Source organism: Simochromis diagramma, unplaced genomic scaffold, assembly GCF_900408965.1.
Source record: "Simochromis diagramma unplaced genomic scaffold, fSimDia1.1 OVJJ01000304.1, whole genome shotgun sequence".
Classification (NCBI taxonomy): domain Eukaryota; kingdom Metazoa; phylum Chordata; class Actinopteri; order Cichliformes; family Cichlidae; genus Simochromis; species Simochromis diagramma.
Window position 1 is genome coordinate 17868617 of NW_024387030.1, and position 13462 is coordinate 17882078.

Genomic DNA, 13462 nt, shown 5'->3' on the forward strand with positions numbered 1-13462 from the left:
TACTGTATCTCTACAACTCATCAATGAGACACAGAAACCATTTTTCAGTCCAGCAGAGTTTTTATTCCTCTTTAAGACAACAACAAAAAAATAATATTTTGCATAACAGTAGTACAGCAGCGGCCAAGGGTACAAAACGCTTTCTTTTTTTGTTTGTTTTAATTATTCAGTGTAAAAATAACTCTACTCACACCTGTGCCGTCCTCTCGTAGTGCAAACGCTTCAAATAAAAGTTAGGCACATGATGGATACGATCGCAGTTCAAATTACACTTAAGTGCTGATGACGAGTAAAACATTCTGAATTCCTGTTTCAGTTTGCCAACCCACCCCCACCCGGCGTCATCGCGTAGGACAACCACAGACTGAAGAAGTACTCCGTTTAAACAGCGTTAAAAGGGCAGTTTGACTTCCTCTTTGAAGCGGTCGAGGTCCGATGAAGCCTGATTAATTAAAAAGAAGACCTACGCAGTCCTGATCACTGACAGTATGACTGAGGATTACCTGCTTCTGATTCTTCTACTAAGTGCAACTGACTCATGGCCGAGTTTAATACTAGAGACGAAAAGAAAAGACATAGCAAGCTTATGGTCCCAAGCAACAATCCCAACTTTGATGCTATTGCTTGTTTATATCTGAGCGAGCGATTAAGTGGCAACTTGACATCTTTCTATTCTGAGGAAAGGAAAAAAAAAAAGAACTAGCACAAAATAAAATAAAATATTTCCCAGTTTTACATATGTTACAAATAAAAAATAAATATCAGCTCTGTTTTTACTCTAGCCTTTTTTGTTTTGTTTAGGATTTAGAGAAAAATAAAGGTACAAAGAGCGGCTGTCGTTCTTCTCCGAACAACACAGTGCAGCTTAATTTCTAAGAGTTGTTCCGTCATCAGGACGCCAGGACGCCCCGGCGAATGATGTCAGAGACGTAGCGGCGGCTGAGTGACGAGTCGCCTCTCAGCTGGTGTGAGTGGCATCGTTTCAGGCAGGGCTCCAGCTCGCCGTCGCTCGCCTTGGAGTCAGACGTGTAGTCCTCGTTTTCCGTCCCCGTGCGCAGTCGGGTCCTGGGGTACGACGGCTTGGGCGTGTTGGTCAGTGGCCTGAGCAGGGGCTTGTGTAGCTCCGCCTGCTTTTGCTCCGTTATACTTGCGGGTTTCTCGCTCCTCTTTGGGATCCTGAACTTCCCCCAGCTTCTCAGCTGTGCAGCCTCGGGCCCGTTAGATGCGTGGGAGCTGTCGGCCGAGGCTCTCCTCAGCCAGCCGTTGGTCTTGGCGCTGGGAGCGGTGTCCGACACCGTGCTGGCTTTGTTACATTTAGTGTTGCTCGTCACATCCGGAGAGACCGGGCTTCTTTTGATCCCTTCATCTATGAAGTAGTTGTCTGAGTCAGAGTTTCTGATGTCTACCAGTCTGATGGACACCGTTTTCTCCAGATGCTTTGACCCAAACCTGTTCTTCCCCTGGCTGGTGAAGCTTTCTGTGGAATCATTCCCCTTTTTCCTCCTCCTCTCCTCCTGCTCATGCTCAATATCCCGTTTTCGTCTCGCTTCCAGTTCGGGCTCCGCAGCCTCCCTTCTCGGGCCTTTCCGGCTCTCATGCTTGGGCAGTTTGACGACGGCTGGTTCCTGAATGACCTCTGGCTTTGGGAGTTTTTTAAACGGTGTCTCCTGGCTGATGTGTTGGATTCTGGCCTCCATGGCTGCGGCCTCTTTGATCTGGGAACTTTTGCTATCCCTCGTCTCCGATGCCTTGCTCAGATTGTCTTTCTTTTGAGTGTGCGGTGAGTTGGGCAGGCTTTTTCTCTCGCTGCTTTTCCTTTTTTCCTTTCGTTTGGTCTTCAGTCCAGAGGGGCTCCAGGAGGAGCTAGACTGGGAGCCCTGAGACGATAACCAGCCCAGAGAGAACAGCTTTTCCAGATCCTTTGCTGAAGGATCGCCTGAAACACAGAAAAAACATACAGGTTTATTAAAACATGAGAGGTAACTATCTGTAATTATCAACCAGCCAAATTAGTTGCTTTTTCTAATATTTCTATCCTCATGTAAAGGCCAACAGCAGAACGCAGGGCTTTGCTGTGAGCACCAGTTCAATTTTTTTAGTATGTAGCAAACATTTGTAGTCTTTTGATACAGGAAGTAGCTTTAACATTGTGCTGACTTATTACTGAGCACGAATCAGACCTGGGAATAGGATGAGGAACATGACCTGTGTGCAAGTCACATCTTAATTTCTGCCCTTCTCTCGCTAAAGTTTCCACGTGCGATCAGCGACGCCATCAAGGAAATCCAGAAAGATCTACTTGACGTAGCCTGTAACACGTCACCTACTGATGGCCTTTCAATCAGCTCAGCAAATAGTTGCTGGGTGCAAATATACAGAAATGACCAAACCCCACATCAGAAGTCGTGTGTGCAGAAACACAGTTTTATAATTCAATACAAAATATCTCAACACGTTACAAACTGCAGGCGGTTGCAGTTTGTAACGTGCAGCTTTCTCACCTGCAGAAAGCTGATGGGACACACCGTCTACTAGCTAGGTTTACTAACATGAATGCAAAGTTCATGTGGAAGCTACCACATGCAAACCTATTACAGTTTGTTCATCTCATGGACTCACCGCTGAGCAGCTCGTGGTCAAGCAATCGGACCTGGTGCTGGAAGATCTGCTCCTGGACTTTCCACAACGACCGCTTCATCTTCTCTCTCCGAGTCACCATGTAGGTCAGGTTACGAACCTGTGGAGCATTAGCAGCTTCTTTAGTCACGCTTTTATCAGATTGCATCCTACAACAACTACGGCTCGTGCTGTCTTTTCACTTCTGCTGACTTAATTGTCGTGAGCAAGTGCCTCATTTCTGCATTTCTACAAACAAACCTGATATCCCAATTTCAGAAACCTGGATAAGATTTCACAATTACAGAAAAAGAGGAAAACAAAAACAGGAAACTTGACCAAGTTCAGTCAAGTTATGTGATAGTAACACAAAATAGATTTTTAATCCGTTTTAGAATGATGGGATTAACCAGTTAAATATACTTTATGGAGACGTCAACCTGGTCGTTTGTGTAAACAGGTTTCCCGACAGAGTGACTCATCCACAGCACTCTGTAACAGAGACTCTGGTATTTGTAATGTAACCTAAGATGTGTTGAACCAGATGTTTTGTGTTTGTGATAATGTAATCTGGGATCAACCTCACAGCACACAGCTAACTAACCAGACAGACTGTCAATATAAACACTGGAGCCATAACCATCTTTCCTTTCCCTGACACAACTGAGTACCCCTGCAGAAAAGTACTAATGTCTCACCTGGGCCTCACCTGGCCCACAGAGAGCATAAACTTCTTGAATGTCTCACTTAAACTTGTCTTTGTTTCAAGGTCAAACAGCAACTAGCTTGTGTGTGTCTACCAGGACAGTTTTTAGGCTCAGCACTACTGGCTGGGCTAATGTAACACTAGCCAGTCCAAACGTCTCAACAGCAGAGGGCAAGAGGGTGAGAAGGATTTAGCCTGCTGTGTTCAGAAAATATAAGAGGACAGATATCAGCAGAGCAACTGAAGATAAACTATTTTAAGTCATGACACTTGAACTGTTTGTTTTTACTCTTTAGTGTGACTTACTCTGTCAGGCTGGATTTGAAATACAGCAGGATAATTACATCCATCAGCTTAGTGATTGTATTTGGTTTTCTAAAAATTAATGCTTCAATGTTTGGAGACCTGCAGGAGGTCGATTTAGGGCTGGAATATTTCACCACCAAACGTGGTAAAGATGGCAGCTCTCACAACCAAACTCAGCACCGAGAGCACATTTCTTCATTTAAAGCCTCATACAGCAATACTGTGGATCACAGTCAGTAGGCAAACCTGCTGATTAGATATTGAAGAAGCATTATAAACCGCTAGTGATCGTGTAGTTTCATGCAGCGCATGGTAAAGATTGTTGTTCCATGTTTTTTACCACAGAGCTGGCTCACAGTGCCAAAGGTCCATTCTATATAAAATCAGTCATCTTAGAAGAGTTTTGTCCAGCTTTTAAAAGATGGTTATGTTAGAATAAATGTACCTATACAAGCAGTTATGTCTGCTGTACTACTGAAAGGCCCTCTGTGGACTTTATCAAGCCTGTTTGTTTTGGTTTTTAAATAAATAAATGACCAGCAGCCCTCCTCTCCTCTATAAGCAGCAGACTTTTATGTTGCACTGAGAATTTATTGAACTGCATTTAAGCGTTTCTCTCGTCATCCCCTGCTCTTCATAACATTTCTCTTCTTGCCTCCGCTGTTGTCTTTGCGCCTGTGAGTCCTGCTGCAGGTGGAGTCAAAACCTACCCGCTCCAGATCTTGTCGGAGGTGTGTGAAGAGCTGCAGGCGGCGCAGCAGCACCTCCTGCTCGCGCCGTGCCAGGCTCTCCTCTTCGTCTTTTTTGGGCGTGAGAAGCGGCTGGTTGAAGTTGGCTTTGCGTTTCAGTTTCCAGTACTGATAGAGAAAGTCCACCACCTCAGGCACCAGCTTCAAGTTACTAGTTACCTCCTCCACGTCTACAAACTGGTAGAACTCTTCCTCCATCTCTTGCAGCTTCAGTTTGCGGAGGTTGACTCTCTTCTCTTCCTTGCTGAGTGCCTCTGGGTTGGTCAGTGCTCTATCGATGAGCTGAGGGGCCACACAGGAAGATGAAGAGGGGGAGGCAGCATCTTCCTCCTCTAACACCTTCACTCTCCTCCTGCCCTTCTTGTCTCTGGCACTCTCCTTCTCCTCGTCACCCGAGTCGCGGTCCCTGGACTCGTCACCCTCAAGCCCAGAATGTTTGGGGCAGTAAGACTTGAACTTGACCTCATCGTCATCTGTGAGGATAGTGTTCATTTCAAGGTTGGCGTGGAGGCCGCACGTCACGTGGAAGGCAGTCCGGCAATTTTTTGCTGAACACTAAAGAAACAAACAGAAAAATGTTTACTAAAATTAGTTTTTTTGTCCCCCATTCCTACAGGAAATATAACATAATTTTAAAAAAAAATAAAAAACTTATTACTTAAAAATGCCAAAACTGAAATGCTGTCAAATTCACCAAAGCACAGCCTGAGACACAAACCAAAAAGAATCTCTAGCATCAGAAACATCAAATTTCTTCTCTAGTTCTTCTTTAAACCTGCAATTCTGTATTTTGCCATTTGGGGGCAGCAAAAACAACATACAGGTATTTAATTGATCAAAATAAACCAATCAAATACCAAAGTAACACTCCAGCCCTCTACTTGCTGTGACTCAGGCTCTCATACAAACCGACTTCAAAGAAACAGAAGTACCTTCAGCTTAATAAGAAGTGAAAACAGTCAAATATATCTCTGTGAAGGTTCTCAGTCATCCAGGTCATCGTAGTCAAATATATCAAAATGTCATGAATGACATCACTAAGGTTTCTGAAAATTGTATCAGAAAGAATTTTGATGATTGTGCTATCTCACAGTGTGATGCACTTTCAGCTGCCCTCGTATTTCCTAAGGGGTTGCCGCAGCGGGTGGATCCGCATATTTGATTTGACACAGTTTTTAGGGCGGATGCCCATCCACACAGCGCTGATATCTCACACTACCAACATATATCATGCACCAACATTCAGCCTAAATATACACAGAGATCATTTCTTTCTCCATATCACTCAGTCCAGATCTGCTGTGTGTCAAATTGTCTTCCTGCCTTACTTTTATGTTGTTACTGTTGTGAATTTAACATGTTTAACACAAAATCTAAAACCACACACTAAAAATTTCACTGCTGGATGATCTGCTGTGCCTTTACTCCTCCACCCTGCTGAGGTGTGAAGTCACTGCCTTGATTTCCAGTACATGTAAACTGAAGAACACTGACGCATCCTTTCACTCGGTGTGGATCAATAATGCCCACACTGTGGAAATCTCCTCCCGTAGTCTGAGTTACTGACACGTGCTGGATGAGCTTTTCACATTAAATGAACCGTGTAACGTTAATAACCTGAATGCATGCGCCAGTCTTCTCTTTGCAGAGGCAGCAGATCAGAGCCCATCTGTTGCTGGGAATATGGGACACATTGGTGATCGGCTCCATCTTCTCTGGATTCCCAATGCTCACCTGCACAGAGGGTTTAACACACAAAGAGGACACGAGTTGCTCAAACGTCAGCGCACATGGTGTTGACAAATGCAAGCACATGCAGAGTGGTCTTAGACACAGTGTCACTGCCATGTGTGTCAAAATGGTTACCAACATTTTAAACAAGTGGGATCAAAACCTCCGACTCTTAACAAGACAAGCAACTGTCAGGAGCAGCCAATCAGAAGAAGAGTGGAGGCTACTAGAGTCCCACAATGACAATTTGATTAAAAAACAGAAATTATGACTGATCTTCACCTCTGGAATCCACAAGGCACAGCTGACGTGGACCCACTTAGTTCCACTTCGAGTGGGCTTCATGGCTCCGCCCTTTTTGGGACACAACTGGCACTTTGGCAGGATGCCGAGGGCACAGATCCGACACAACCAGCTGCCCTTAGGGACTTTCTGGATGCCGTAACACGCCTGAAAAGAAACCCAAACAGCGGCTCAGTTTCCAGAAAGCAAGCAGAAATGACGACGCAGACAGGAAGTAGGTGTGTCACATGAAAAGCAAACCGAAAATGTAAGACAAGTCGCTTTTTTTGCCTCAGTGAGACGAATCTCTAAAGTCTTGCAACTTTCTTTTTTCTTTGAACAAGTTAACAAAATCCATCTTTTTCCCCTACAGGAAACATTAAAACGGGAAGAATTTTATTTTGAGTCCTTTCATGTACAAAAAGCTAAATAACTGTGTTGACGTTAGCAATACGCAGCCAGTTTATTCAATGGGAGTGACTTCATATATTTTTACTAGACAGGGAAAAGTTTAAAACTGACAAAAGAAAACAGATTTGACTTCATATCGCACATTAACAGATTTAGAACAATATTCTGTGGCTGATGACAGATTTGTCCTCTGTCTGCTGTATTTTTTTCTCATTTTAAAGGGAGATGATGGCTGACCTGGTGAACGCAGATGTTGCACTTGTCACAGAACACCATCTCGTTGTTGTCCTCCCCGTCAGGTGACTGGCAAACATCGCACACCACATCCTCGTCATACTCGATGCCTAACCCCTCCTCGGTCTCCATGGCGTGCGTCATGTTTTCGTGGCAGCAGCGCTCAAACTCTTCCATCACACGCTCCATGGTGATTTCATCCAGTGGCGGAATAGCTGGGGAAAAAATATACATGAATAAAGATGTCCTGATCTATTATAAAGTTACCTTATTTGTTGATGCTCTCTTACACTTTTGATTAGACAATATGATCAGACTGCAGTGATGAAAAAAAAAAAAAAATCTGCCTCCTGCAGGAGAGTCTGGGTTTTATCATCTTCAATTTCACTACAATTTAAGCATCAATATTTCTCTGTGGACTGAGTAAATGCCCTTTTTGTTTGGCTTTTAATTTGTAATTACACCTACATTTTCCATCCATCTAAAAGCAGACAGAAGACACAAAATGCTCAATAACACATACAACACTGAGAGTTATCAAAAAGAAACTGGAAACAGCAGTGCAGTAACACAAGAAGCCTAAAAAAAAGCCGGACTCTTTACTCAAAATACAAACTGGACCCAAAAACCAAGTCTGTATATAAACACAGCTTGCAGCTGAAGGAGCACAGGAGAAGTTATGAGGGTGTCAAGGACAAGAAAGATGAACAGGACAGATTTCGCTGGCTCTCTGCGTCTCTCAGCTCACGCTCCTTCTGAAGAAAATAGCTTTGTGACTGCAAACCTGTACTGCACGTCTGTTTATACAACAAGGATCTATAATAAATACATACATAATAATAGTAATCTTTCAATGAACTTCACTGAATACTGATGGCAAACAAGCAGGCTGACAGAGTGTAAAGCTTGATGTCAACATCTCAGACCTTGCAGCTGTGGACACAGCTTTAAAACGCTTTCATCTGCTCTGTTTCATTTCATTTGATACATTTGATACAACAAAAAAACAAAAGAAACAACTATATTCAGTTCCTGAGCCTAAAAATAACTTACAGATTTAACCATCAAACAAGCAGCTACAGAACAAATATGTACTCAGTGACTCACCCATCTCTGTAAACTCTTCATTTATGACCTGCAGCCAGGCCACGTCTTCCTCGTTCAGGTCGTAGCGACACATCCCCTCCGCCAGCGTGCGGATGTCCACGTAGCCGAGCGCTTCTGTTCCTGATGTCCGGATCAACTTCTTTGGCCTACCAAACATCGTCTCCTTTCCTTTCTCGGACAGCACCCTGCACAACCGAGACCTTCACATTCACTATCGTGCACATGCAGTACAATATGGTAGCATGTTTAATCGAACTATACATTATTAACCAACAACTGGTGGTCTAATATGTACGGCAGGCTTTACAGTAGCTCCTAGCCGACCCAAAAACACCTCTGGACTTTTTAAGGCATTCAAGGACTTTCCTTTTCAATGACACTTTCAAAAAGGATGCGATTTCCTGGTTTGCACTTAAACAGCCCTCAAATTTATAAAACATGTAATATTTACAATTCTGATACTGATGAACAGTAGACAGGATGGTAAAAGATTATCTTTCATGGTCATACAAATGAATGGAAACACTGTTACTAAATTAGTAACACTGTAACATTTCTCTGCTGTAATTTTGTTAGAAGGGTATTTCCTACACGGCGGGATTTCTGGTGTCCCCTCAAAGAGGCTTTAACCAGAAACTCACCAGCATTCTAAAAATGTTTTGTTAATAAGGGTTTTGTTTACTCATATTTTCTTGAAATGCATCAATGTCTGTTAGGCAGGATGATACAGACTCACTGCCTTTATCATACACGGACTGTGTTTGCTCACTGACATCCCCTAAAGGCAAATTCTGAACCACGAAAACCCTTCAGCACTCAGTGGTCGACAGATAAAACAATACAGGTTTCCAAGGTGATATTTTAGCACCATCAGCTTGATATTTTGATCTACCTCTACACAGGCTGTGCTAAATCACTTGACTCGACTCGGTTTCAGACGTTTTCCGTTACAGCCGAGTATCACCTAATGCTGGGTTGTTATAGCAACGTGGTCTCGTGACTTCATTGTACATCACACAAACACCAAAGCAATGGAGAACGTCAAGGTGATGGCATACCTGCTGCTCGGTGTATAGCTTTTTGTCACTCTGGGACCACTGTGGTTTTTTTGTGTAGCCATTTCATTTGTTGCTCGGTTTCAAAAATGGCAGTTTTGATTTTCGTAAAGGCGTGCTCTCATGACTCATTGAGTTACACCACTGACTAGCCAATTGACATCACATTTTTGCACTGCTCAGAAGCCCAGTCGAGTAGGTATTTAAAACATTTTTTTTTTTTAAGTACACAGTTTCAGGCTCTACCACCTAATCGAAAACCATAAAAACCGAGGCCAGTCGAGCCAACCCAAGTGGGTACAAGTGGGAAAGGGCTAGAAGTGTCAAAGTCTCCGTCAGCTACGCTGCCTCTTATTCACCGAAGTGAACTATGAGTGAGATTGAATGTGTTACTTTTATTTCCTACCTCACAACAGGCTGTGGGATGGAGTGGGGGCTGACGGGGACCTGGACGCCCTTCTCCCACTCCTGCCTCCATGGGTCAGCTAGGACGTAGTAGTCCTCGGTGTTCAGCTGATACGAGTCGTGCACTTTCATGGCCGTGATCAGGTCCGTCCTGAAAACCTGCAGTACATAACATGAACATTGCTAAGTGTATAATGAGATTTCAGAGAAAACTGCTGCAAAACAAAGCTCGTCTCTGCAACAGCGTCAAGAACTTCAATCAGCTTAAAGAAGAAAGCTGAAGGTTCGCTAAATTACATTTTTGCAAAGCAACTGATAAATAAATATAGAATGTATGAAAACGTATATCACTGTTTGAACAGGTTAAAAAAAAGAAAGGGAAAAATAATCGACCACATTGACCCTCACAGCTAAAGACAGCAAATTAGGATCCTGCATTGGCTCAAGTCATTGTTTTGCTTTAATTTGATTGGCTCTCTAGTGAAAGGGAGGACACAGTGGACTGCAGGGACCAAGTCCACAGACTGTACAGTAGATAACAGCAAACGTGCTTTCATCTCAAGGACACACTTGGAGTGTGGGTCCAAGATAGCACGTCTTTTCTTACATGTATAAACAACCACATAAACATTTATTTTACAGATGTGCTGCCAGCTGGTCCTTTCATTTTCACATTCATTTGTCAGCCACATATACACGTCTTTAGTTAAAATCTAAAGTACGATCTCAGAGTACAAGACTGACAAAAAAGAAGGGCGATTAATTATAATCTACACATTTCAAGTTTTACAGCAACCTTTTAAAAACCACAATAAATAGTTTGAGACCAAATGCGTACCTCAGAGGGTTTCTGCCCAGTCCACCTCCTGTGCTGCGATGAATGCTGGGACCAGCAGGTGGAATTACCTGAAACAGAAACGCCACAAACTGTTGTACAGACCCACATTTCTTCTTTGAGCATCAGCCCAAGTCTGCTGATTTTCTAATAAACAACTTCACACCATTAAATACGTCTGGATTTCCCCCAATGAGGGGAAACTTGAGAGAAACGCCTGGCTCATTTGGATAGTCAAACTGGGGCAACTGACATTTTCTGTTTTCAATTTCATTTTATCAGCTAGAGTCGCCAATTTGACTTTGGGCCAGGTATGAAATTGATGATCAAAATGGGGTTTTTTTTAGTTCTGATTTTTTAATCAACTGCAAGAACCACAATAAAAAGTGCTTGATCATTGTGGTGTGCTTTATGGCATTAAATATTTTAACTCGTCTGTCTCATAAAACCCTAAAACAGACCAGGCTAAAAGCAATTTAGCTGTTTTTATAACAGATGGCAAAATGATACGAATGCTCAGTCATAATGAAGCATGTAGTTTGCTTTCTGTAATTTACAGCTCCGGGCAGCATTTTAAACAATGTGGTAAAAGTCCAACCTCTGAGAGAAACCAACAACTGCAAGCTGTTCCCAGATTTGAGACCATCTGCCTGACCTGCCAGGATGTCTTTAAAGGTCCAAACATGCCTCCTGTCCCTACTCTGTCTCCTGTTTCTCGGACTACAGGACTTCTTTTGCTTTTCCTTTATGTTTGTCCATCTACTGCACTTGTTTCTCTTTCTTTTCTTCTTTCCTGAACATGGAAGTACAGACTTACTCACACTGACACCAATAACATTAGAGATACATTTTCAAGTCTAACTGCAAAGCAAAAGTGTCATGGTTATCAAGGAAGCTGTCAAAAGACTTTACTTTTACTTCTAAAAATAGCCAGACTTCATGAAGTCATTCGCTTTGTCTGAACTTATCTCGGTGCTTGGCACTTGTGCTGGCAGGGTTGTGCCAACCCTCGTTCCCATCTATATGTGGACTTGGTATGAATGAGTCAGCAGAGACAATATTTTTGCTTACTTCCATTGTCCGAGTCATCGCTGCTGCTGGGGTGTCTGCTTCTCTTCATTGTCACCTGTCTGCGGAGCTCCGGCATAAGGGCACTTCACAAACAAGAAATGAGGTGGAGATACAGAATGGGAGGATGAAAAGGTACACGATAAACAACTGTGGAAAAGATTTGGTAGTAAGATTAATAGGCTGCCTTAAAACCTCTCACACAAAGAAAGTCGAGTCAGTTAGTAAATGCTACTTTTGGTGAGTGGCTTTGCACAATGCTGTAACCAAATCATGCTCAGTTACACCATTACCAAAAGCAAATATAATGACCAAAAATATTCTTCTGGGTATTATCAATTAGCTGCAATTCACTGCAGCTAAACACGGTGGTATGATGTATTGATTATGCAAAATCTGAGAAAACGATCATGTTGTGGTGAAATATGTTCCCAACAGTAGGGGGGGGGGGGGGCAAAAGTGGATCAATCAATATTTACATCACTGCCATGCTAGTGCTAAATTATCACTTCTACCATATGAGAACGAAGCACAACAACAGTCCAAGAACTTGTCACTATCCCACCGGTTTCCGTCCTGATCAGCCAGCATGGCTGTATAAACACACACGCACGCACCAGTCACTGCTCGAGAAGAAGTTACCGCATGCTGCACTGACAGGAAGCAACACTGTTATAAGATCAGGCTGCCCGTGCACGGAGTCTCAACTCCCAAGAGCACAGGAGAAAATTTCTCAGAATCCGCCGCCAACCCGCATAGGGAGAAAGGTGCTAACCCTAATTTAGCTGGCTAGGCTAAAAGCAGGCTAGCCAGGGTCTGTGCGACGCCCCTCCTTCCAGCAAGCAGGCTGCAGAAAGTACGAGCTAAATTACGAGAAACTAGCTCAAGCCACCAGCTGATCAAAACAACTGCTCCCCGGTGCTATTCTGGCAGCCTTGTGTTATAAGAATGCGGATGCAAGTTCTAAGCAGACCACGGAGCGTTGCATTTTTTTAAGTCACATTGCAACTCTACATGGCTAATGTTAGCCTGGTTGCTAATCTCCTATTTCCGTTATGTAACAGAAGGCCCATCCCTAACCGGTGCCTCAAATTGGCATGTTTATATTTTTTTAAGTTAGCAACAACATTCGCTATATACAAATAAGTTAACTTAATAAACAGAACATATGGATACTAATTCGTATCACGAATATTTAATTTTGTTGTCTAAAGTCATTGTACACCTTATGTTTCGCTGACGTTGTTGGTTAGCACACCGGCTAACTAGTTAGCTGGAGGCTACACGTAATGTAGATTGTGTTTAGCATTATTAGCCGATGTTGCTAACATAACACAGGGTTCTACGGTGCCACTCACTAAATCCCACGGCACAGACAGCGCGCTGTCAAAGGTTAAGGGTCAATTCTTGTGCAAAACAAACTACACCAAATCAAAAACAACACGTGAATTTAAACTCATCGTTAATACAACACTGCCTTTTCGCTACTATGCAGCTAACCAGCAGGGCACAGTGTGGTAGGTTTACCAGCGGTCCACTGGTTGAGGTTAATCTTTGGCGCCATTTTAAATGACGATGTCGCGTTTTCCTAGCGGACTGCTAGTACGTCCATACTAGAAATATAAACTCGCTCAAATGTCTAGATAAAATAATTCTGGTACATATGCACCTGAATTAAAACAGCGTAGAGTTTAAATAAATTGCATAGTACGTACAGAGCACGTCAGGCCGATGCGAGCCGCTGTTTTGAGTTTGAAGCGAAGCGCAGTTTTTGCCTTGAGTTCCGCTTGACCCGCATTCCACATACACAAACACAGTGGCGGCTGGGGAGGAGATTACTCTGCACACACGCAGCTATGTGCATCGGCCGCTAGAGGGCAGCAAAACCGAAACTGGTAGCACTAATCCGACAGATCACTGCAGGAAAAAACAAGAAGTTTCCACAGCCTCAGTAACA

At 43.2% G+C, this 13462-nt stretch overlaps 1 protein-coding gene across 9 annotated transcripts; it reads right to left on the bottom strand.

Moving 5' to 3' along the window:
- Nucleotides 1–40: 40 nt before the first annotated feature.
- jade1 (jade family PHD finger 1) lies at nt 41–13370 on the bottom strand. Of its 9 annotated transcripts, none has more exons than XM_040041536.1 (12): nt 13221–13370; nt 11509–11591; nt 11036–11230; nt 10441–10508; nt 9604–9761; nt 8143–8327; nt 7039–7250; nt 6391–6558; nt 5995–6111; nt 4339–4932; nt 2620–2737; nt 41–1936 (listed from the first exon to the last, which is right to left on the bottom strand). In XM_040041536.1, the coding sequence occupies exons 2-12, from the start codon at nt 11582–11584 to the stop codon at nt 891–893; spliced, it is 2937 nt and encodes a 978-aa protein (XP_039897470.1). In that variant the 5' UTR covers nt 11585–11591; nt 13221–13370; the 3' UTR covers nt 41–890. The 9 variants fall into 9 exon arrangements, with proteins under 9 accessions (XP_039897470.1, XP_039897474.1, XP_039897472.1 ...); XM_040041540.1 differs by having other exon boundaries at nt 11093–11230; nt 13221–13369; XM_040041538.1 differs by lacking the exon at nt 13221–13370 and adding an exon at nt 13033–13211.
- Nucleotides 13371–13462: the final 92 nt, after the last annotated feature.

Excerpts from the sequence above, each read along its gene's own strand:
- jade1 (XM_040041536.1), bottom strand. The coding sequence starts at position 11,584 with ATGCCGGAGCTCCGCAGACAGGTGACAATGAAGAGAAGCAGACACCCC. Across the intron at positions 10,509-11,035 it reads GTTGTTGGTTTCTCTCAGAG|GTAATTCCACCTGCTGGTCC; the intron begins GTTGGACTTTTA and ends TTTCTGTTTCAG. Across the intron at positions 1,937-2,619 it reads TGACCACGAGCTGCTCAGCG|GCGATCCTTCAGCAAAGGAT; the intron begins GTGAGTCCATGA and ends TCTGTGTTTCAG.